Source organism: Erinaceus europaeus, chromosome 16 (assembly GCF_950295315.1).
Source record: "Erinaceus europaeus chromosome 16, mEriEur2.1, whole genome shotgun sequence".
NCBI classification, from domain to species: Eukaryota; Metazoa; Chordata; class Mammalia; order Eulipotyphla; family Erinaceidae; genus Erinaceus; species Erinaceus europaeus.
Window position 1 is genome coordinate 10129644 of NC_080177.1, and position 25501 is coordinate 10155144.

The window sequence follows — 25501 nt, forward strand, 5'->3', positions numbered from 1 at the left end:
GGAGTCTAGGGTTCCAGTCTTGTTTTACTGGGAACTAGTTATTTCTCTTCTCTGTTGTGGTGCGTTAGATTCAAACTCCAGCTGTTGGCAGCACTCAGAAACTTGTCAGAGGCTCACATTCTGGGGCCAGGCAGTGGTACACCCAGTTGAGTTCCCATGTTGTCACGAGCAAGGAAGGACCCAGCTTCAAGCCCCTGATCCCCACCTTCAGGGGGGGAAGCTTCTTGAGCCATGAAGCAGTGCTGCAGGTCTCTCTCTATCTCTCTCTCTTTCTCTTTCTCTCTTCCTCTCCCTATCTCCCCTTTCTTACCTTCTCAATTTCTCTCTATCTTATCAAATAAAAGATAAAGGGAAAAAAGGGGGGGTTGGTGGGACAGCCATTAAGAGCTGTGCATTCATCATGCAGGCACCGAGCCCCATCAACAACCCCATATCAATAATAATAATAATAACAACAACAAAGCACAAATTCTGAGGTTCACCTTAGGCCCACTGAATTAGAAGTCTGCAGCCTAGAGATCTGTGGGCCCAGAGATCCAATTTTAATAAGAATTATTTATTTAATACATCTAATAAAGTATACATATTTTTATAAATCAGATTTAATAAAAATCCTGCCTTAATACGTTTCCAAGATACATTCACGTTTAAGAACTGTGATCTAGCCAAGTTCCTTCAACTTATCTTTTTGATGGGAGTTTATTTTTATTATTTAATTTTATTTATTCATTCCTCCCTTCATTTATTTTTATAGTGATAAAAACAAAGTAAATATATTCTATACATACCACAGTGTGACATATAATTTCAAAGGAACAGAAGCTCAGGTATATGCTCAAGTGAAGTATAACCATTATAGAAGCCACAAGGAGAAAGACAAATACCAGAGGCTCACCTTACCTGTGGGATTTAAGAAACAAAAAGGGAAAGACATTAATAAACACTAGGTCTGTTTCAGCACATCTGAAACTGCTAAGGTGGTGGTGGTGGGGTTAGTTAACAGGAGTGAGGTGGGGTCACAGTGCCCCATGATGGAGGGAGATGGGTGTGGTGGTCTGACACACTATATATATATATATATATATATATATATATATATATATATATATATATATTTATATATGGGAGCGGTGGTGGTTGAAACTAGCTCTTGGGCGGGGGGTAGATAGCATAGTGGTTATGCAAAGAGATTCTCATACCTGAGGCTCTAAAGTCCCAGGTCCAATCCCTGCACCACCATAAACCAGAGCTGAGCAGTGCTCTAGTTTAAAGAAAAAACTAAGGGAGTCAGGCGGTAGCGCACAAGGACCGGCATAAGGATCCCAGTTCGAGCCCCCGGCTCTCTACCTGCAGGGGAGTCGCTTCACAGGCGGTGAAGCAGGTCTGCAGGTGTCTGTCTTTTTCTCCCCCTCTCTGTCTTCCCCTCCTCTCTCCATTTCTCTCTGTCCTATCCAACAACGACATCATCAACAATAATAATAACTACAATAAAAACAAGGGCAACAAAAGGGAATAAATAAAATAAATATTAAAAAAAGAAAAAACTAAAAACTGTAGCCCTGAGACCCCAACAATGTTGTAAACATTTCCTTCACATCAAATGGTATAAACATGGAGTAGATTTCCTTCTAGTATTTCCCCTGCCAGCACCTGTGTCCCAGAACCCACCTAATCTGTCCCGTTTTCTGTTGTCATATTATTATTTTTAAAAAATGTTTTAAATATTTATTTTATTTATTTATTCCCTTTTGTTGCCCTTGTTTTATTGTTGTAGTTATTATTGTTTTTGTCATTGTTGGATAGGACAGAGAGAAATGGAGAGAGGAGGGGAAGACAGAGTGGAGGAGAGAAAGACAGACACCTGCAGACCTGCTTCACCGCCTGTGAAGCGACTCCCCTGCAGGTGGGGAGCCGGGATTCGAACCGGGATCCTTATGCCGGTCCTTGTGCTTTGCGCCACATGCGCTTAACCCGCTGCACTACAGCCCGACTCCCCTCTGTTGTCATATTAATACCATTCAGTGCCCACTTTCTCTCCTTTATTTTTACTTGCTTTTTTATTTCTTATTGGACAGAGACAAAAATTGAGAAGAGGAGGGGAGAGAGATACCTGCAGCACTAATTCACCACTCATGACGCTTCCCCTCCCACCCCCCGCAGGTGGGGACCAGGGGCTTGAACCCCGGCCCTTGGGCACTATAGTGTGTGCGCTTCATTAAGTGCGCCACTGCCTGGCCTTCCACCTTCTCCTCTCTACATGTTTAATCTTCACACCACAAGCCATCACAGTCTCAGCAGAATCCCCAGGCTCCTGACTGAGAACTTGTGTTTGTGGAAGTGGCAATGTCTCCCTTCCACCACCCCCAAGGCATTCAATCTCATGGTAGAGAAATAATAACCATGAATTTTTATTTATTTATTTATTTATATTTTATTTTTATTATTATTTTAAGAAACAGAGCCACAAACAGAAAGGAAAGGGAAGTTGTCCAGAATCCTTCACAATTCCCAAGCCTGAGGCCCTGGACAGCTGGGAGGTCACAGCGCTTCCTTGTGGCTGGATATGGGAACTGCACCTTTTTTCTTTCCTTTTTTTTTTTTTTTAATTTCTTTATTGGGGGATTAATGTTTTATATTCAGCAGTAAATACAATAGTTTGACCATGCATAACATTTCTCAGTTTTCCACATAACAATACAACCCCCACTAGGTCCTCTGCCATCCTTTTTGGACCTGTACTCTCCCCGCCACCCACCCCAGAGTTTTTTTACTTTGGTGCAATATGCCAATTCCAGGTACTGCACCTTCTGCTGAGTAGCAAGGCAGGTGGCCTAATCTTCCAGGGCTGGGAATGTCTCTCCCCTGGGTGCTGGGTATGAGCCCAGCTGTCCTCCTCCCACAGTTCTGTGTGTCACCCTGAGGCTCAAGTTTAGTCATGACCTCCTGCTTGGCAGGAGTCTGGGTGCCCTGTCTGCCTTGGCCAGCCCTTCTCTCTAATGGGCTGAAAGGGTCCTGCTTTCCAATGGACATTCAAGGGGACCAGAAGGGGGCTCAGCAGTGGAGCACAGGACTTGTGAATCTGAGGCCCTGGTTCCACCCCAGGCAACACTCTGGTGACTCTCTCTGATTTTTTAAAATTAATTAATTTATTATTGGATAGAGACAGAGAGAAATTGAGAGGGGAGGAGATAGAGAGGGAGAGAGACAGAGACACCTGAAGCCCTGATTTACCACTTGTGAAGCTTTCCCCCTGTAGGTGGGGGTCAGGGGCTTGAACCTGGGTCCGTGCACACTGTAGTGTGTGCATCTAACCAGGTGTGCCACTAACCCAATGCCTTTTTATTCTAAAGTAAGTAAATAAACCATAAAAAAGACATCTTCTAAGAATAAGATAAAACAAAACTGACACCCATGGGGCCTGGGAGGTGGCTAATTGATAGAGTACATACTTTGTATGACTGAGACTCTGAATAAAAAGGAGACAGGTCAAAACAAATGGGGTCTGGAAAATGGTAGGCCTGTATTCTGTACTCTTTCTGTCTCTATCTCTGTCTCTGTCTCTCTCTCTCTCAACAAAAAGTGAAAATAGGGCAGGGGTAGATAGCATAATGGTTATACAAAGAGACTCTCCTACCTGAGGCTCCAGAGTCCCAGGTTCAATCTACCACACCACCATCAGCCAGAGCTGAATAGTGCTCTGGTAAAAAATAATAAATAAAGAGAACTGCCTTCCTAGCTGTGATAAAACCTGTATTCCCTGTTCTGTTTGGCTCCCCAAAATACCAGAGACACTCCACCTTGGGAATGTGTGTGTGGGTTAGGCCCATCACAGCAGACCCCTGTGTCCCCATTCTGCCCCCCTTGCCAATCACTTGCTGTGAGTACCCAGCATGCCTTGCAGCACTATGGCAGCAGGTGTGGAGAGCAGGGCCAGGAAGTGGGATCTGGTCACACTGGTCACCTGGCTTTTGGCTGGGTCACTCCCTGGCTGAGTCACATGCTCAGGGCCTACCCAGTTTCCTCTCTTGCAGGGAGGTTGTGGGGATGTAGTGGAGCCTGGTAGAACTTGACCTGAGAGGTGAGTTCACCTGGTAAATCTCTCTCTCTATGGCGGGGTTGAGCAAAAAGGGGGACTCATAAACCTCAAAAGGTTGGCGGCCATGTAAGTCTTCCCTCCCCCACAAAAACACCCTGCATCTTCCCGATGGAGCCTGACATTCCTTAAAGACTTAAGCCTGCTCCACCCTACATTCCCTGCTACTATGGCCTGTCCCTTTATTATCGACATATCATTCTTCTGCTTTGTCTTACAAATGGCTAAAGGTCTCCTTCCTATATCCCTGCAGGGTATTGCTAATCCTGCCAGTTGAACCCCTAGCAACAGTTGCTGGGGAGGTCCATACCATTCCCGGCCTCTTTCTCCACCCCTTTCTTAACCACATATGGTACTGTCAAGCCACTTCCATTTCTGTCTTTTGGCTCTTCAGTGTTCCGAGCTGGAGGAGGGTGGGTGTGCAGACTGGGAGGCTGACGCTGGCTGTTGTGGTTGGCGCCATGTGGCTTAACCAGATGTGCTACTGCCCGACTCTGGGAAGTTTGGATGAATAAAGATTTGAATTGTCCTGCCACCACAAGCTTGGTTCCTGGGTCATCTCTCTCTCGTGCAACACTAGCCCGACACTCTCTGACAAATGGACAGCCCCTTGGATAGATTCAGAATGAAAGGATTCAGTTTCTGTCCTGGGCTCCTTGTGAAAGGCAGGCAGGACTGGAGACAGGTTGCTGTCACACCCCCCCCCCCCAGGTTTGTCCTCTCCCGGAGGGTAGTACCAAAAATCCAGCAGTGGGGGGAGGGTCTCAGGCAGAGAGGATTCCTCTAGAAAGCCAGAGACTGACTTCTGTGGGGTCTGGCCCCTGTCACTCCCAGATGAAGGCACTCCATCTCTGGACGCCAGCTCAGCTGTTACTCAGAAACACTGCTTCCTTTTCTTTTTAGATATTGCACCAGGGTATTTGTGAAGCAAGAGCCTCCAGCAGGTGTGCTGTCCCCACCAAACAAGCTCCCAGCTTGAGTTCTTCATTTTAGAAAGGAGACAGACAGAGAAGAGACAACAGAGCAAGGCTCCATCATCCATGGAGCTCCCTCATGCTTTGTATGGCTTCCCGTGTGGTTCTGGGGCTGAAACCCAGGACCTCACATGTGGCAAGGAATGCAATCTACTGAGAAAACTGTCTCCTGGACCCTAGGGATGATATTTTCTGTAATTGTGGAGACCCATCTGCAGACCTTCCTGGGGGAGTAGTTCTTGGCCTGGATGATTCTAGCCCCCTTCATTCCCTGCCCATGCCCCCCCCCCCCCCAGTATGGACAGAGTCAGCAGTCTGAAGGAATTGTGCAAAGTCTCTAAGGCAAATCAGAATTTTTTTTATCATTTTCATTTTTTTTTATGTTTAAATACTTAAAGAAAATCCCAATAGCCTTAAAATTGTTTATATAACTTCTTCCTTTTCTTCTTCCTCTCCTTCTCCTTCTCCTTCTCCTTCTCCTTCTCCTTCTCCTTCTTCCTCTTCCTCTTCCTCTTCCTCTTCTTCTTCTTCTTCTTCTTCTTCTTCTTCTTCTTCTTCTTCTTCTTCTTCTTCTTCTTCTTCTCTTTCTTCTTCTTCTTCTTCTTCATCATCATCTTCTTCTCTTTCTTCTTTTTTTATCAGAGCACTGCTCAGCTCTGGCTTATGGTGGTGTGGGAGACTGAACCTGGGACTTTGGAGAGTTTCTTTGCAGAACCACTATGTTATCTACCCCTACCCCTCTTAATGTATCTGTAAATGAACTTCCAAAATCCATAATAATATTTATGTATATAGTTTCTTATAGTTGTGATTCACTATACAACTTTTTTTGTTACTTTTTTCCCCAAAAACCCTACCTTACTGTAGATACTTTATTTATGCTAATTTTTGAGGGTCTCTGGGTAATGAACACAGGGTCTCAAGCACATGAGGTCCCTCAGGGCCTCCCAGCCCAGTCTCTCCATGCCTTTATTTACAGAGAGGAGACGGGGAGACAGAGAGGAGAGGCACTCTGGAACTTCACCATCGGCACTGGGTAGAGCCCATGATGGCTCAACCAGGTGAGCCATCACTCTAGCCCTGTAGCCTTTCAGGTTTATTTTTAAGAGTCGTCACAAAGGCCAGTAAGTATGCTCACTCTGTCATGGTCACACCCCAGCTTTAAACCCAGCCCCCACTGCTCTGGGGTGGGTGGGTGGGTGGGGGGAAGCGTTGGTATTACAATGTCTTTCTCTCTCTCTGTTTTTCTATTTGAAAAAAGTCAACTAAGGGCCAGTGACAACAAAGAACAAATAACAGTGGCGTCCAGGTCGGTTGATGTTTAACTTGTGGGAGGTCGCAGGCCCTGTGGAGAAGCTGTCAGGAGCACTGACCTCTGTCCCCAAGAACACACATGCAGCTGGGGGCCACTCGGGCTCTGACCCAGACCCCTGTGAGGTTGAGGGCCCTGATGCTTGGCTCTGTGGTCTAACGGTCAGCAGTGGCCTCTCACATCCCAGCCCCTCATCGCCCTTGAGGCTTCCTGGAACTTCTGGTAGCAGATCTTGGAGGCAGTGTGTGGGCTTCTGACAGACGCAGGAGTAGCCAGACTCTCCACCTGCCAGGGCTGGCCACTGGGCACTCCAGCTGCTTCCATGTTTGCGACTCTGTCACTGTCAACATCTTCCTGTGACCCTCTGCCTCCCTCTGCCTCCCTCTGCTCCTCTTTTCTCTCTCCTCCCCACCCCTCCTTCTTTTTAACCAGAGCACTGCTTAACTCTGGCTTATGGTGATGTGGGGTATTGAAGCTGGGACCTTGGAGCCTCAGGCATGACAGTCTCTGCAGAACCATTATGCTGTCTCCCCTCTGTTCTCCACCTTCTTCTTCCCCCTATTCCTCCATTTCTTCTTCCTCTTCCTTCCTTCTCTTTCTCCTTCTCCTCCTCTACTTCCCTCCTTCCTTTTTCTCTCTCTCTTCTTCTTCTTTTCTTCTCTTCCTTCCTCTTTCTTTTCTTTCTTTTTCTCCTTTATATTTGGGAGATGTTTGGTCTTGAAAGACTTGTACACTTTGTCACCTCACGACTCTTGCTCACGCACTAAGAAGGTCTCCTCCTCCTTTTCTTCTTTCTCCCTTTCTTCCTCTTCCTTCATGTATTCTGTTTTTCTAGATTTATAGGATTGTATTTATTTATAAGATTATAGTTTATATTCATAAGATAAGCCTTTATTTATTTATTTATTGGCTCCAGGGCCATCTCTGGGGCTCGGCGTCTACACTGTGAATCCACTGCTCCTGGTGGCCTTTTTTTTTTTTTTCAATTTATTGGATAGGACAGAGAGAAATTGAGAGAGGAGGGAAAGGCAGAAAGGAAGAGAGAAAGAAAGACACCTGCAGACACACTTCACCAATTGTGAAGCATCCCCCAGTCCCTGTAGGTGGGGAACTGGGGGCTTGATCCCTGTTCCTTGTGCAGGTCCTTGTGCTTAGTTCTGTGTGTGCTTAGCCACCATCAGGCCCCAGATTTTGTTTATAAGATTTATATTTATAAGATTTATTTAGTCTGTTTACTCAACGAGCAAGCAAAAGAGAGACCAGAGCATCTGTCCAGCACATGAATGTGGGAACCAGCCCCAGAGCCCCATGTCTGCAAAACTGAGACACCTTCCCTGACCGAAAGCCTTGTTGTTTTTCATCTAGACTCCATCCTGCAAGCCCCCCGCCCACATGCTGCCTCATCCCAGAGGCCTTCTGGCATCCACACCTAGAAGTGAACCCCCCTGTATCTCTGTCTCTGTCTTGGGTTATTCAGTTAGGACATTTCTCACAGTTCTGGAGGCCCAGAGGTGGGTAGGATAGTCAGTTTTGCTGAAAGCCCACTTCCTGGCTTCATTCTGTGACAGAGAGCAAGTTCTCTGGGCTAACCCCACTCACCCAGGCTCTCTCCTCATGGACCTGTCACCCCCTCAACGCTCTACCTCAGACATGATCATCCTGGAGACACAAATATCTGGCCCCTCATTTTGTCTATCCTCTCTCTTCCCCAGTTGAGAAAAACCCAGCTGCGAGTCTTATCTCCCGTCTCAGATTTCCTCGGTGTGACTCAAATCAAGCTCCAGAGCACAATGGACTGAACTAGCATGAGAGAATCAATCCGGCTGCCTCCTGTGAAGTCAGACATGAAAAGAACCTGCCAAGTGTCTTTGTGCCTCTCTCCTGGCTTTTCCTTTTGCTGTTTGAAAAACACACGTTATTTCTCATCTTCTGTTATGCAAGTTCCAGTGTGATGGGTATGTTGTTGTTATTATTATTTTTTTAAATATATATCTATTTGCTGGGCTGGCAAGACAGCTCACTTGAAGAGACTGCTTGCTTTGTCCCATGCATAACCCAGGTTCAAGGCTGGCCCCTGCCATGGTGAAGGAAGCTTTGGTGCTGTGGAGATTTTCTCTCAGTTTATTTATTTATTCCACTCCCCCCTCCCATCTGTTGTTGACACTTGGGTGCAATTTTTCATCTTACTGTGATAGGGGTCTTCAAAATACTCCGAGCCCAAACCGGGGTCCTTTATCACTGCCATACACTAGGACCCCAATACCCTCTGCACCCCCCTTCCCCAGAACTCTTTTTATTCTTTCTTTTTGTATTGCCACCAGGATAATCACTGTTTGGCTGTGGCAAATACTGACATCTGCTCTCCATGTGTAAAAGCTCCGTGGGCTCCGAAGTCCTCCCTCTTGGTTGCGATGGTGGGGAGTCTGGGGGGGACCACACAGGAGCTCAGGGCCTCATCTGCTACAGGTGCATGTGCCCACTTGTGAAGTGACAGAGTGCCAGGTAGCCATGGCCACTGCTGCCATGGGGAGTCAGGGAGCGGGGACTGGGACTGGAGGAGCCTCTGGAGGGTGGGAGGCTTCCGGTCCAGGAGTCAGCTTTCATGGGGGGAGTATAAGCTCCCATGGCCATATTAGTGGCTTAGTCTCAGGGTTCCTGGAGGCTCCCTATATGCTGCCTGTTTGTGTTGAAGGCTGGAGGACCACCAGCTCTGTATCCTGGTGGGAAGGAGGGAGCAGGATGGTTTTCTTGGGACTCAAGTCACTGGGTGTGCCAGCACACTGCATACAGAGAGGCAGGGAGATTAATTTTTTATTTTATTTTATTTTATTTAAATTTTTAAAAAAATCTTTATTTATTTATTGGATAGAGACAGCCAGAAATCAAGAGAAATGAAGAGACAGAGAGGGAGAGAGACAGAGAGGCACCTGTAGCACTACTTTGCCACTCCTGAAGCTTTCCCCCTGCAGATGGGGACTGGGGGGGTTTGAACCTGGGTCCTTGAGCATTGCGACACATGTGCTCAAGCAAGTGCATTACCACCCAGCCCCCTGAGCTCCCTTTTCATCCATCCATCCATCCATCCATCCATCCATCCATCCATCCATTCATTTTTTGAGGGGAATGAAAAAAGAAAAAGAGAGGAAGAGAGAGAGAGATAGAGAGATAGGTAGAGAGAGAGAGAGAGAGAGAGAGAGAGGGAGAGGAGAAACACCACAGTGCCACTCCGCCCTTCATGGAACTCCCCAGTGACATCCATGGTGCTCTGTATGGTGCTGGGGCTCACACTTGGGACCCTACACACAGTAAGGCATGTGCTCTGCTGGCTGAGCTATCTCTTGGACCAAGTCCTGTTGACTGTTCTCTGCTCGGCAGACTTATGAGAACAGTGTGAGGTATGTTGATGGGGCCCTGCACGCAGTGTGCATGATGCCAGAGAAGCAGCCAGAAAGGGTGTTGTGAAGGAGGGTCTTTGAGGGGGGGGTCCTTCTGACTCCTGACTGTGACAGGTACAGGAGGCTACACATCCAGGTCACCCAGCTGGGCATGGCACATCACCCCCCAATTCCTTGCTGTGGGGTGTCCTGCGCATCTTTCTCCCCACCTCATGCTGAGTGTGCTGGCCCCCCAGTTGTGACAGCCCCAAACGTCCCCTGATGTTGACAGAATGGCTGCCAGCTGCTCATGGAGAAAGTCCTGTGACGGGGCCATGTCCCCAGGAAGGTATGACAACAACCTGGTACACTCAGACATGGCCTGCTCCTTGCAGAAAGAATTCTGTTGGGAGATTCTGCTCAGAAGGGAACAAGGGATCCCTGCTGACTTCCCCTCCACTTCCTTGAAGAACCTTCTAACTCATGCTGTTCACTTTCCAACAAACCAGCAACTGACCAGGAGAGTCTGAACCATCCCCTGCAGCTGGGGGGAGGCCTGGCTGGCTGTCTTTGACCCTCAGCCTTGGCCCTGAGGGCTTTCACAGAACAAACCCAGTCTGGATCGACTGCTGGCTGTGTGGGTAAAGAGAAGGGTGTCCAGGTCACATGAGGGACTGTGACAACGGCCAGATGGTCACCATCACACGCAATCACCTGGGGGAATCTCACCGCGGAATGTCATGATGGAGCCAATGGTCACCGAGTAGGCACTGAGCACTTCCATCAGCAAAATGGCCCCCAAAAGGAAACATGTCCCAGATCCAGGCTCAAGGGGACAGTCAGGGGACCCTTTCAGGGTGCTGACTCAGTTTGGAAGACACTTAGGACACAGCCATTTTTCTAGATTTCTCTCATATGCTTCCATAACACACAGCTAACAGAACCACCATCCTAGGGAGAAGGGTAGGCCCAAACCCCTGTGAAGCCAAAGACTTAAAAATCAGCAGGGATATATCCAAAGGAATCAAATACACACATCGTCTAACAAATGTGTGTATACCTATGTTCATAGCAGCACAATCTGTAATAGCCAACACTTGGAAGCAACCCAGGTGTCTAACAACAGGTGGGTGACTGAGTAAGCTGTGGTCTATATACACAATGGAATACTACTCAGCTATTAAAAATGGTGACTTCACCTTCTTCACCTCATCTTGGATGGTTCTTGGAGAAATCATGTGAAGTGAGATCAGCCAGAAAGAGAAGGTTGAATATGGGATGATCTCACTCATGGACAGAGGTTAAGGAGTAAGAACAGAAGGGAAAACGCAAAGCAGAACCTGGACTGGGTTTGGTGTATTGCACTAAAGTAAGGGACTCTGGGGTCTGGGGGAAAGGGAATCTTTTGGGTCCTGGTACATGGTGGTGGAGGACCTAGGCTGGGGGTGAGAGTGTTTTGTGGAAAGTTGAGAAATTTTACACATGTACCAACAACTGTATATATTGTAAACCATTAATCCCTCCCCCTAAAAACATCATAAGCAGTTTTTTTTCCCAATGACTATTGTCATTTCTTGGCATGACTTTGTACAGGAGATGCTGCATCCAAGATAATTAAAGTAATCCCTGGTACACACACTGCTCAGTAAGTAGTAACAATGAACACTACCAAAATTATGAAGTGACCTAGGATACAGAATATAACTAGAGGGACAATGCGGTAGCGCACGTGGTTAAGCACACGCTTTGCCAAACACAAGGTCCCAGTTCCAGGCCCCCAGCCCCCACCTCTGTGGGTGGGGGTGGCTCGAAGCTTCATGAGCAATGAAGCAGTGCCGCTGGTATATGTTTCTCTCTCTCTCTCTCTGTCTCCAAATTCCTTCTCAATTTCACTGTCTCTATTCAAAATAAATAGATAGATAGATAGATAGATAGATAATCAGAATATCATGTGGCACAAAGGAAGGAGCAACACTATTTATAGTCACTTGAGTTTCACTGCTCCAGGACAATTTTTTTCCCCACAGATAAAGACACACACACACACACACACACACACACACACACACACACACACACACACACACACACACAGAGAGAGAGAGAGAGAGAGAACAACACTGAAGCTTCTTTCAGTACAGTGGGGGCTGGGCTTGAAGCTGGGTCTTGTGCATGACAAAGCAAGCCTGTTATCTTGCCTGGCCCCAGAACTTCTTAAAGAACATGGGTGTGAGATTTTTTTTAAGACACACCTGAGTCACACATTCCTGGTTCTCCAGGCTTGGAGCACCCTCCAACAAGAGTCTTTGAGGGAACACAACCCTGGTCCTCAACCTTTGAGCCAGCTACTTAGCTCCTGACCAGTAGTAACCAGCACAGAAGGTTCCAAAAAAAAAAGAAAAAAACCAAAAAAACTGCCCTAGTTGTTTGGACTGCTGTCTATCCATCACTTACTGACTTAATGCACAGTGTGACCTGGAGTCCAGAATCTACCTCCACAGTCTGGTACTCGAGTCGAGTCTGCCTTTGACCATCAATCTGGTTTCCGCATCCGCAGACCAAGCAAGTGTGACGGCTGTTGCATTCATTCCCTATAGCATCAGAAAAACAGGCAGCAAAGCAGCTTCCAGAAGGCCTGCGGTGGTATCTTTGCTTTTGACCTGACTGGCGGCAGTCTTGACTCCTCTCTTCTTAGCCTGCCTGGCCAGCAGATAACCTCACTCTTTGAGAAGAAGACTTTGCTTGCAAGCAGGGCTCCCTCTCCTCTTGCAATTTCCATGCCAAATCAACTCTCGGGAAGACTGGGAGCTCAGATTTATCCTCCACCAGAGATGCCTTAACGTGACTATTTCTGAATTAGACATTCAAGAGGCTGAGTGCCAGTTGCTCATGCTTTTAGAAGAATTCTACTCCTGGAGTGGTTTCTTAAAATTTCAGCCTTGCCCACACGATGGAAGACACTGGTGGAACCACACAGCTGGCTGTGAACTCACCCCTGCGCCCACACACTCAGCAACAACTTATTCTTTGCAATGTATAATTTTAGAAAGGAAATCCGTGCCCACCTTTGCAGGCTCTTACCTGTACCTGGGCTTTGTCCATAGGCACTTGTTTGGATAAAGAGGCCCCAAACCAGGAAAACAGAGACACAGCAAGAACCTTCCATTTCTCCTCTTTTAGCTGGGGGTCCGAGGCCTTTCTGCTAATTTCTGCAGCTGAAGGGAGAGACAAGATGCCCTGCTGATACTTTGGAAGGGAAGGTGGTGCGTTAATGATTAACCTTGAAACACATTGTTTAGTGTCCAGATACTTTCCATGCTACCCCCAGCCCCAAATCCAACACACACACACACACACACACACACACTGATTTATAAGTGTTTTCCCTCTCTCTCCCTTTTTCTCTCTCTCTCTTATGCTGATGCATTTTGAAAATAAAGTATCTTCGTCACAGATTCTTACCTTCTTGGGCCAATGTTACAGCCCTGTGTGATCTCCATGTAAAGTGAATGTGTCGTTTTTAGAAATTCAGTCAAGGGACCTAGCTGAATGCACATGTTACAATGCACAAGGACCTGGGTTCCAGTCCCTGTTCCCCACCTGCAGGGGAAATCTTCGCGAGTGGTGAAGTAGTACTGAAAGTGTCTCTTCCTCTTTATCTTCCCTCCCGCCTCTTGATTTTTGACTGTTCCTATCCAGTAAATAAAGATAATAATAATAATAATAATAATAATAATAATAATAATAATAATAATAAAAGAAATTCAGTCAAAGTCCAGGGCTAGGTGTCTCGCATGTGGTTGCTCAAGAGTCCCTGTGGTCACAGCCAGCAGGAGGCCAGTGTCCTGAGTTGCTGGTCACAGTGCAAGGAGAAGCCACCGGAGGGCTGGCTTTCTGCTGAGCTTAGCAATATTGCTGGTGTTTGTGGTCCTCACAAGACAGGACAGCTGGGACCTTAGTGTGGGCAGGGAGGTAGCTGATGGAGGGGCAGAGAGGAGAAACCAAGGCCTCTGCTGGGGCTCCGGAGAGCTGTGAAACCCCATCAGACAGCTTCTCTGCTCCTCTGTGTGAGGTCTTGTTCAGGCTACATGGTGGATGGAGGAGCTGGGAGTCTTGGCATCCTCTGCCTGCCTCCTCCACCAGGCAGCCGAACCAGCCTTCAAGCAGTGTGAGGGTCAACCAGACCGCAGAGACAGGTGCAATCTGCAGGCTGATGCCTCTCTTGCAAGGGGAGGTATTTGAACAACAAAGCAAAGCAAAGCGAAGCGAAGCAAAGCAAAGCAAACAGTGTCCCATCATTGTTGTCTTGTTATGATCACTTTGCCACTAGGGCTATCCCTGGGTCATGCTGCCTGTATGATTCTACCCTTCCCGGGTTTTTTTTCTTCCCTTTTTCCTTTCTCTCTTTCCTCCCTCCCTCTCTACCTCCTTCCCTTCCCTCCCTCCCTCCCTCCCTCCCTCCCTCCCTCCCTCCCTTCCTTCCTTCCTTCCTTCCTTCCTTCCTCCCTTCTTTCCTTCCTTCCTTCCTTCCCTTCTCCTTCTCTCCCACCTTCCCTCCCTTCCTCCTCCCTTCCCTTCTTTTATTCCTCCCCTCCCTCCCTCCCTTCCTCGTGCCACCCCTGCCTCCGGAGACAGTGCTGAGATGGCTAAGGAGAAGTGGTTGTCTGCCCAGGACCTGCCTGCCTGCCTTGTGTTCATCTCTCCACAGAGCTAGGGCCTCATGCGTGCGTGACCTCACGGCTTCTGGGTGCTGGTTTTGCTGAGTGCCATCACACCTGTGAGGCTGGCCAGGTTTCTGGGAGGGGAGGAGGATGATCTTTGCAGTGTCTGAGGTCTTCAGAGCCTGGGCTGCTGGGTCTCCCATCTACCAACTGTGCTGAATGTTATTTAACCTTCATAAATCCTGTGTCCTCCAGTCTGACATGAGCTGGAGACAATATTTGGAGATATCAATTTATGTTTTTTTCTCAACACCTCACACTTGCTTCCGCTCTCATTTAAGAAGGGCAAAGTATCCTTTTTGTTTGCAGAGTAATATTCTAGGAATATATATCCCATAACTTCTTTAGCCAGTCTGTTCCTACTCTGGCTGTTAGGAATAACGCAGCTATGAACATAGGGGTGCATATGTCCCTTTGAATAAGAGTTTCAATGTCCTTTGGATAAATATCTGAGGGTGGTATTACTGGGATATATGGTAATTCCATTTTAAAAATTTCTTTATTGGGGGATTAAGGTTTTACATTCAACAGTAAATACAATAGTTTGTACATGCAGCATATTTCTCAGTTTTCCATATAACAATACAACCCCCACTAGGTTCTCTGTCATCCGTTTTGGACGTATAACCCCCCCCCCCCCACACACACACACAGAGTCTTTTACTTTGGTGCAATCCACCAACTCCAGTTCAAGTTCTGATTCCATTTTTTAATTGTTGACGTCTTCCAAAGGGGCTGCATTCCTTTGCATTCCCACCAGCAGGAGAGCAGAGTTCCTTTTTCTCCACAACTTCACCAATATCTGTCCTTTCCTGATTGATTGATGTCAGCCGTTCCCTCAGGTGTGAGATGGTATCTCAGTGTAGTTTCTATCTGCGCTTTTCTAATGATAGATGACTTGGAGCATTTCTTCATGTGTCTGTGGGTCATGTGTATCTGTTCTTCAGAAAACTATTTATTTCTTTGCCCCATGTTTTTATTGGGGTAGTTTACTTCTTTTGTAGCTCTGTACTGATTCTTTATAGATGTTTGATATCAGTCACTTATCAGATGTGTAATGTGCAAATATCTTCTCCCATTTACTGGATTTCTGGGTTATCCTTGTGGAGTTAGTTTTATTTTTTTCCCCAACATCTTACCCTTGCTTCTCCTCCCATTTAAGAAGGGCAAAGTAAAGAGAAATCAGCAGCTCTGTGGTCTGCACCACATTTAGAGGCTGAGAATATATTTATTCATTATTAGTGATTTAATATTGGTTTATAAAATTTCAAGATAACAGGACTACAATTCTCCACTGTTCCCACTACCAGGATTCTGTGTCCCCATTCTCACCACTGGAAACTAGTGGTTCTCCCAAGGTCACAGATAGGGGTTGACTATTATTTTTCTCTCTCCCTTCTTCCCTCTCTCCCTCCCCTCTTCTCTCTCTCTCTCTCTCTCTCTCTCTCTCTATATATATATATATATATATATATATATATATATATATCTCCATCTTTTTCTATAGTCCTGCCTTCTTTTCCTTTCTGAGTCACACCTATACCATTTACCACTTCTAAATGTCTTTCCTTTTTATCTCTTTCTTCTCTGGGTCCTGATGGAATTGGATTTCAGAGCTCTCTAGTCACCTTCCCTCAACATTTCCCCCCCTCTGGGAATATAGACTCTTTTTGGAGTGCAGCAGGTGGGAGTTCTGGCTTCTGTAATTGCTTCTCCATTGGACACAGACACTGGCAGGCTTACCTATACCCCCATCCTGTCTCTATCTTTCCCTATTGCGGTAGGCTCTGGAGAGGTGACGTTCCAGGACACATTGGTGAGGGCATCCATCTGCCCAGAGACTTCAGGATGGAATCATAGGAGCATCTGTCAGATTATTGTAGTTGGAAGGTTAACATCTTGGGTTTGCCATCTCTGGGTACCATCTGAAGCAAAAAGGCAGTGGCAACATAAAATGGCATGGTGATACTGGTTGTGTGGATTTAGTCAAGAGACTGAGTTTTTTTTTTTTTGCCTCTAGGGTCATCTCTGGAGCTTGGTGCTGGCCATACGAATCCACTGTTCCTGGGGTCCAATTTTAATTTTTACTGGCTAGGACAGAGATAAATTGAGAGGAAAGGGGAGATAGAAAGGGAGAGAGACAGAGAGACACACTTACAGACCGGCTTCACTACTTGTGAAGCAACCCCCCCCCCCCCCCCGTGCAGGTGGAGAGCCGGGGGCTCAAACTGGGATCCTTGTGCGGGTCCTTGCACTTAATAGTATGTGTGCTTAGTAGGGTGTGCACCCCCGGCCCTCTAAGCCTGAGAATCTGCATTGTTTTCAATTCACTCAGTGGATCAAGAAGTGGGGCATGGAAGAGGTCCTCCAGGAGGAGAATAAGAGCAAGACCACAGCCGTGAAGCTCCTGCAGAAAGTAAGAGAGGCTGGGAAGACAGTGTAATGGTTATACGAAAGATTTTCATGCCTGAGGCTCTGCGGTCCCAGGTTCAGTCCCCAGCACCACTATAACCCAGAGCTCAGTAGTGCTCTTGAGTCTTTCTTCCTTCGCATCTTCCTTTCTGTATCCCACCCATGAAAATAGATAAATAAATAACATATCTAGAAGGAGGAGGAGGAGAAAGAAGAAGGAGAAATGAGAAAGGCAGGAACACAGTGGCTGCGTCAGGGCTTCTCATACCTGATGGAGTGATGGAATCAGAAAACCAAAGAGCTGAAGGTTGACCCCAAGAACTCTGGATCCACACTTCTATTATTATTTCAGAATTTCCAAGTTCCCCTTGGTCACACAAAGTTTGAGAGCCATCACCTCAGAGTGTCTGAGAGACCTGTTGGGCCATACGCAGGAACTGTGACAACCTGGGGTCGGGTGGTGGTGCACCTGGTTGAACACACACGTTACCATGCGTAAGGACCCAGGTTCAAGCCCCTGGGCCCCATCTGCAGGGGCAAAGCTTCACAAATGGAGAAGCAGGATTGCAGATGTCTCTCTCTGTTCCTGACCCTCTCTATCTCTCCCTTCCTCTCAATTTCTGGCTGTTTCTATCAAATAAATGAAGGTAATTAAAAAAATGGAACAACCCAATGCCTTTAATGACTTTTGCGTGTATAATGCCAGGCTGTTAAACAACCCTCCTCCCCAGTGTTATAATATCTTTCTGTAAGCAACTTTTTGGAGGTGTGCCCACAAATTTTTAAAAAATTAAATAAAGAAGTGGTGTCACACTTGATAGAAAACACGTGTTTCAATGTGCAAGGACCTAGGTTCAAGCCCCGAGTCCCCACCTGCAGGGAGTGGGAGAGCTTCATAAGAGGTGAAGGAGTGCTGCAGGTGTCTCTCTGTCTCTCCCCTTCTCTGTTTCCTACCCCCCACCAACTTCTTTTGGTGTCTATTCGATAAATAAATAAGGTAATAAATATGAAGAAAGAAAATACAGGGGCTGAGTGGTGGCACACCTGGTGAAGCTCACATAGCACAAAGCACAAAGACCCACAAAAGGATCTGGGTTTGAGCCCCTGCTGCTTCCCACCTGCAGTGGGGTCGCTTCACAAGTGGTAAAACAGGTCTGCAGGTGTCTCTCTCTTTCCCTCCCTCCCTATCAACCCCACCTCTCTCAATTTTTCTCTGTCCTGTCAGACAAATAAAATAGACAAGAAATAAACAAAACATGACCATTGAGAGAGAAGGATTCATAGTGTTGGCACTGAACCCCAGCAATAACTCTGGTGGAAAAAAAAAAAGAGAGAGAGAGAAAGAAAAAAACCTTTAAAAAAATTGACTGAAGTGCTCCACCAAAGAGACACTCATATATTTCTCCTCTTTGGGGGAGGACAGACTGACTTTTCAGCTGTGTGACTTCATTGTAAAGTGAAGCCTGAACCCTTCCACAGAGGAATGGTCCACAGATCCACTGTGCGGGCTTCTGTGGTTTTTAGTGAGGCTCCATCTTTCCCTGTGAGCTGAGGAGCACAGACCTGCGCTACTAGGCAGTGGAACTTCCAGCAGTGCTCTCCTGACTTCTCACGCGGCAGGACTCAACCTAAAATAATAATGGCTTTATAATTGGATCCTTAAAAAAAATCGCCAGTTCTTGTTTTCCTTTAATTTGAAGAGCTTCCTGAAGAAATAGGGATTTCAGGAGATTGGCATCTGAGGACCTGCGTGTAACCTCTGCTTTCTGTGTGACAGCGATAAGAAAGTTAGTAAGGGGGCATGGTACTGGTGCACCTGATTGAGTGCACATATTATAATGGGCAAGGACCTGGGTTCAAGCCCCCAGTCCCCACCTGCAGGAGGAAAGCTTTGCAAGTGGTGAAGCAGGGCTGCTGGTGTCTCTCTGTCTCTCTCCCTCCCCCTTCCCTCTCAGTTTCTGGATGTCTCTATCCAGTAAACAAAGATAATAAAAAATTTAAAAAAAGTTAATAAGATGGAAGTCAATGCATATATATTTTTATTTATTAATTTTTCTTCTTTTTTCTTTCTTTCTTTCTTTTGGTAAAGAGAGCAAGTTCCAGGAGGTGACAGCTAACTGACCCAGGTGGAGTTCACTGGTGAGAGGCACAGGGGTTTAGAAACAGATTTTTAGATTCAGTACTAGATTTTTTTTTTTCTTGCTTTTTATCTTCAGAAACCCGGGACATCTGAGAATAGCAGCCTTTTGTAGGAATCATCCAGAGTCATGGGAATGATGGCTCTTGGATTGGCACTCGTTTCCCGTTTACAGTTGAGATATAAGAGATTAAAAACTGGGGCAAATCTATTCTCTTACGTACAAAATGAGGAGAGATGGGAAATCAGAGGTGTTTGCTTCTGGGCTCAGTTTTCTCTACCACAAGTCCTTTATTTCTCTGCATGTCTGGCTTTTTCAGGATTGCTCCAGGCAGCCTTCACTCCTACCCCAATCCCCCTCCCGCCCCCAAGATTAAATTTAGGAGAGTCTCAAGATCATGCCCTTAGAAAATGACTAGCTTCTGGCACTCCTGCTAGGGGAGAAGGTTGCCACAGAGGAGGTGGCCAAGTCTTTATGGGGGTCACCTGTTGATCTGTGAGGACTTTCTGGCACCCTGCTGTCAGGCGAGGAAAAACAGCCGTGGCTACCTCATTCATTTGACTTGGCTTGGAGAATGCCCTTCTCTGGAGAGGGCTTGGAGTTTAACCTTGTTCTTATCTATGTCTTTTCTTTCTTTGTTTCTTTGTTTTTTTTTGTTAAAGACCAGCAAACCACTGAAAGACTGCAGACAGCATTTCTGAGAGAATGATGTGTTTCCAGCGGTTCAAATAGGTATTGATTAATTGCCTGCATCGGTGAACCTTGGCATCAGCTCTGCCTCTGACTATCTGTATGAATTTGGGTGAATGTCCTCACTCCACTTGGGTTTTCTCCCCTTGTAAACTGGAATTGTTAGGGCTGGGGAGACAACAGAATGGTTCTGCAAGAGATTGACATGCCTGAGTGTTGGTCTGCTTCTAAATTCTGCTTCTAAGACCCCTTCTGTTTCATTGGTTTAATCCCCCCTGCTTAACACTGTGATATTCTATTTACATAACCACTGTTAACTAAGCACCGCCCTGACTCCAGGGCATTGGTTTAATCCTCACTGTTTTGCACGCTTTTTCCTTCTCCCCACCCCCTATCCTACGTATGTCCTCTTCGGACCTGACACTTCCGCCTCAGGATATATAAGGACAGGATTGTGATTAGAGATAGCCTAGATTGCGCTGTGTTCCACATGAATAAAGACTGAACTGTGTACCACTCAGCCATGAGTCCCTGGTCGTCTCTCTCTCCCACCCGCAAAGCTAACCTGAGAATCTGAGGTTCTCTCCCCAGCGCCACCATGAGCCAGAGCTGAACAAGGCTCTGGACTCTTTCTCACTCCTTCTTCTCTGTGTCTCTGTCATTAAAATAAAATAGTAAAACACACCTGGAATTGTGAGCATTAGCCATGACTCCATGGAAAGCTTTTGTATCAACTCATGGCACAACCAGAACTCATCTAACTTTCAGGATAAGTGAAGTTAAAGTGGTTTCCCCATTTTCTTTCTTTCTTTTTTAATTTAAAAAAATTATCTTTATTTATTTACTGGATAGAGACAGTCAGAAATTGAGAGGGAAGAGATGGATAGAGAAAGTGAGAGACAGAAAGACACCTGCAGCACTGCTTCACCGTTTATGAAGCTTTCCCCCTGCAGGTGGGGACTGGGGGCTCGAACCTGGGTCCTTGCGCATTGTAACAAGTGCTCTCAACCAGGTGCACCACCACCTGGCCCACTGATTTCCCTATTTTCCAAGTAAGAAAATCGAGACTTGGAGGCTCCATGTCCAAGGTCACATGTCTAATTACTATGGCTCAGCCAGATGAATGTCAAAACCCAATTAACACTCTGTCTCTGTCTCTCTTCCATTTTATTGGATAGGACAGAGAGAAATCAAGAGAGGAGGGGAAGATAGAGAGGGAGAAAGATAGACATCTTGCAGACCTGCTTCACTGCTTGTGAAGCTCCCCCCCTGCAGGTGGGGAGCCAGAGACTCAAACTGGGATCCTTACAGGTCTTTGCACTTTGTACTACTATGTGTGCTTAACCCAGTGTGCCACATCCCGCCCCCTCACCACCCCTCAGTAAACTCTCTGGCTTTCTTGTTTACCGGTTTAATGTGAAGCATTGAGCTGAGATCTTCTGTATTTATTTTTATGTTTCCTGGTCTACACGGAACCATTTGCTTCCCCCCTCAGCTTGCAGCTGCTGGAGAGTGGAACAGTGGGAAACAACATTAAAAAAAAAAAGAAGGTGGAGGGAAAACAAAGTAACCCCAAGACACAGCAGTCTGTTTTTGTGACTAGACACTCTGTGACCAAGAGTGTGTTTTCTGCTGTCAGTAACCGCAGTGGAGAGGGAATCTTCTGTCCTTGTTTCCACTGTGTTTGGGAGCAAAAGGAAGTCGGTGTTCCTTCTTCTTCTAGAGTTTGCCCTTCTTCCGTAGCCAGTCAACAACGTCAGGTTGAGCCTGATGTAAAGTTTCGAGACCTCTTTTGAATCTGGAGAGGCGGCAGTCGTTGACTATGTGGGTCATAGTCTGTCTGGAGCCGCAGGGGCAGTTCGGGTCGTCTCTGGCTCCCCAGCGATGGAACATAGTGGCGCACGGGCCATGGCCTGTTCGATAGCGATGGAGGAGGGCCCGATCATAACGTGCTAGGTCAAAGCCGGGTTGACGCTTGCAGGGGTCTGTGATGAGGTGTTTGTTCTTGACCTCAGCTGACTGCCAACTCTGTTTCCAAGAGTCTGGAACAGAGAAGTTCAGTGTAGGCATAGGGGACCAGATTGGGTGACGAAACGTCAAGCGTTGGACAGGGTGGGCGAAGATATCCGCGTATATTGGCAGGTCCGGTCGAGCGTAGACGTGGGCAATGAACTTAGATGATGCCGCATCCCGACGAATATCTGGCGGGGCGATGTTGCTAAGAACTGGCAGCCATGGAACCGGGGTGGAACGGATGGTTCCAGAAATGATCCTCATGGAGGAATATAATTTGGAATCGACCAAGTGGACATGGGGGCTACGGAACTATACTGGGGCACAGTATTCTGTTGGTTTGGAACTGAGACCATTCCTGGTTCCTTTGGTTTCCAGGGTCTTCTCTTTGGTGGGAACGATGGCAAGCATAAATTGGCCTCTGTCTGCATCTTCCAGCTTCTTGAGGTGTCTCCCTGGACATGGGGAGAAGTGATTGTGCTGGGTTATTTGAGATGACCAGCTTGACTGCCAGCTGTGCTGGCTGAGTGAGAGCTGTACACCAGGGGCACAGTTTGAGAGATTGCGGTTGTACAGAAGGAAGGTTAAGGAGGCAAAAGCGTCCTTGTACTTGCAGCTATGGGCAGCCGGCAGGCCTTCACCCTGGGCTTGGTTGGGCATTTGGCTCCTAGGCAGGCCCAGATGCCTGAGGCTCACGGTCCAGTGTCCAGACGATAATCTCACCCAAGCATCAGGGACAACCCAAGGGAGGGAGCCCCTCTTTTGTGCAGAGAAGGGCAGGGAGGAGAAGCAGGATGCTGAGTGACCCAGGACCACACCACACCCACACCAGGGCGCAGGAGTCTGACACCTGAGTTCTGTTTGCCTCGAGCCCACACACCGCTAAGTCGATGAGATGTAGAAGCAGGCTGTGCCATCTTTGTGTATTGTAGGTCAGAGAAAAGTGGAATCTGCTTTGTTCTTCATGGATCTCGTGCTTATTCTTCCCCACCCCACTTCATCGTGGAGCTAATGATTTATAGTGCAGTTGTTGACACATAGGTGCAACTTTGAAACGTGATGGTTCACTCTCATATAAATATATATATTAGCATTTTTAATTTTAATGCTTTTAGAACTTCTCTTCTAGCATTTAATAGCACAGAGATAAATTGAGAGGGGAATGTGAGATCGATAGCTAGACCTGCAGGGAGAACAGGCTGGGTCTCCCTGTCTGCTCATTGCTAAGGAATAGACATATTCTAGTCCTGACTCAGGAGTCATCTCCAGTGACGGGGTGTGTGGGGTTCTATCCAAGCAACCCTGCCTGTGAGACCCAGCCTGTTCTCCCTCCATTTCCCTACCTTGTCGGACGCTCCATGCTGAAGATCGTTTTCATGCTTCCTGTGTTGCTTAGCGAGGAGCCTGTCACAGAGGGACGGGAGGAACAGCTGAGAGTGAAACACCCAGCTCCATCAGACAGATTCTGGGGGCTGTGCTCCTGAGGGTGCTTAGCAACATCTCTTAAAGTTCTGCAGGGAAAAGACTGCCCTGACCTGAGGATTCTGCTCTGGTGATTCGACAAATCCCTGATAAGAGCTGAGCAGCTGTGGGGCAGGACACGCTTTATTTCTCTCACTGATCCACTATATATTTTTTTAAACATAGATCTTCGACCTTCTTAGGCTACTAGCACCCAAATTAATCCTGGTTTTCTTTCTTTCTTTCTTTCTTCCTTTCTTTCTTTCTTTCTTTCTTTCTTTTTAAAAAATATTTATTTATTCCCTTTTGTTGCCCTTGTTGTTTTTTTATTGTTGTAGTTGTTGATGCCATCGTTGTTGGATAGGACAGAGAGAAATAGAGAGAGGAGGGGAAGACAGAGGGGGAGAGAAAGATAGACACCTGCAGACCTGCTTCACCGCCCGTGAAGCGACTCCCCTGCAGGTGGGGATCCGGGGGCTCGAACCAGGATCCTTAGGCAAGTCCTTGTGTTTTGCGCCACCTGCGCTTAGCCCACTCTGCTACCGCCCAACTCCCAATCCTTGTTTTCTTTCTTTTCTTTTTGCCACCAGGGTATCACTGTGGTTGCTGGCACAACAAATCCACTGTTCCTGGTGGCCATTTTCTTTCCATTTTATTGGATAGGACAGTGAGAAATTGAGAGAGGAAGGGAAACTAGATGGGGAGAGAGAAAGACAAACATCTGCAGACCTGCTTCACTATTTGTGAAGCATCTCCCCTGTAGGTGGGGAGTCAGAGGGCTTGAACCTGGATCCTTGCATAGGTCCTTGAGTTTAGTTCTACGTGCGCTTAATTGAGTGTGCCACAGCCTGGCCCTTAAACCTTTTTTTCTTTGAACTGTCCCTTGCCTTTTGGACTAATTGGAAAACATAGAACCTTGGCATTTGGTAAAACTAGAAACTTGGTTGTAAGTTTCCTCCCAACTGGAGAACTCAGAATCCAAAGGCCAGAAAATCTGTGTCCCAGGGTGGGTGGTGGGTGGGGGTCACTGTGAACCAGCAGACAGTTTCAAACCCTTGAGGAACTGCCTGATTATTTATTTATTTATTTATTTATTTATTTATTTATTTATCTATTCCCTTTTGTTGCTCTTGTTGTTTTATTGTTGTAGTTATTATTGTTGTTGTCGTTGTTGGATAGGACAGAGAGAAATGGAGAGGAGGGGAAGACAGAGAGGAGGAGAGAAAGATAGACACCTGCAGACCTGCTTCACCACCTGTGAAGTGACTCCCCTGCAGGTGGGGAGCCGGGGTTCGAACTGGAATCCTTATGCCGGTCCTTGTGCTTTGCACCACCTGCTCTTAGCCCACTGCACTACAGACCGACTCCCCTTTTTTTTTTTTTGCCTGATTCTTTAAGTGAATTCCACCAGAGCTTCCTGCTTTCTAAGCAGACTATATTTTGTAGTGAGAAAGCACTGAAGCAAATGCCTTATTTATTTTTTGCATAATTATGATACTATTTTTCTTTGCATCTATTTACTCTTATTAGTATTTTTAATATGTTTATTTTATTTTGGTTAGAGACAGCCAGAAATTGAGAGGGAAGGAGGAGAGAGATTAAAACACCTTCGATAACACTGCTTTACTACTTGTTAAGCTTGCCCCTCCAGGGACTTGAACCCAGGTCCTTGTGCCCTAAACCAGCTGTGCCACCACCTAGTCTCTAGTGCTGCTATTTTTTAAGCCAGAGCCCTGCTCAGCTGTGGTTCATCATGGTGCTGGGGACTGAACTTGGGACCTTGGAGCCTCAAGCATGCAAGTATTTTTGCAGAACATTTTTGCTCTCTCCTCAGCCACATAGACAGTGACTTAATCAGAAGATACAAGGGTTAGAATTCCACACCATTCCATCTCCAACGTTTTGTGCTCCTTACTCATCTTCAGCACTATCTGTTAGGATAGTGGAACACTGAAGGTCTAGTGGAAGAGGTTAGATCCATCGCCCTTTCCAGTTTTTAGGACCAAAATGTTAGAATTACAAGATGCAAAGTAAGACAAGTAGAGCCAGAAGCATAGACAAAGGAAAGTTTAATGTAGCAGCCGGGAGAAACCTAGAAACCTCAGTGGGGCTCATGAGCCCATCTGGGGGGAAGCTAAGAAGCCCAAGGTGGGACCGGCTGTTGGTCCTTATATAGAGTCCAGTGACTTTGGCTGGCATGGCTCATAAGCTTTCTGACCCATTTGGTGAGAGGTCTGCTTCTCAGCACATTCCTTTCAGATGGTTTCAGTGAGATCAGTTCTTCCTGTGAGAGTGGGGGCCAGGCCTCAGCAT

General features: G+C 46.7%; 1 protein-coding gene across 1 annotated transcript in view; it reads right to left on the reverse strand.

The window, feature by feature from the left end:
• Positions 1 to 23086, reverse strand: part of LIPC (lipase C, hepatic type) — a 126906-nt gene extending 103820 nt beyond the window's left edge. The window contains exons 1-2 of the mRNA XM_016192681.2: positions 23071 to 23086; positions 12835 to 12968 (exon numbers count right to left, since the gene is read on the reverse strand). Of these exons, the coding sequence (XP_016048167.1) occupies positions 12835 to 12919 (85 nt within the window). The 5' untranslated portion in view covers positions 12920 to 12968; positions 23071 to 23086. The remainder of the gene's footprint in view (positions 1 to 12834; positions 12969 to 23070) is intronic.
• Positions 23087 to 25501: the final 2415 nt, after the last annotated feature.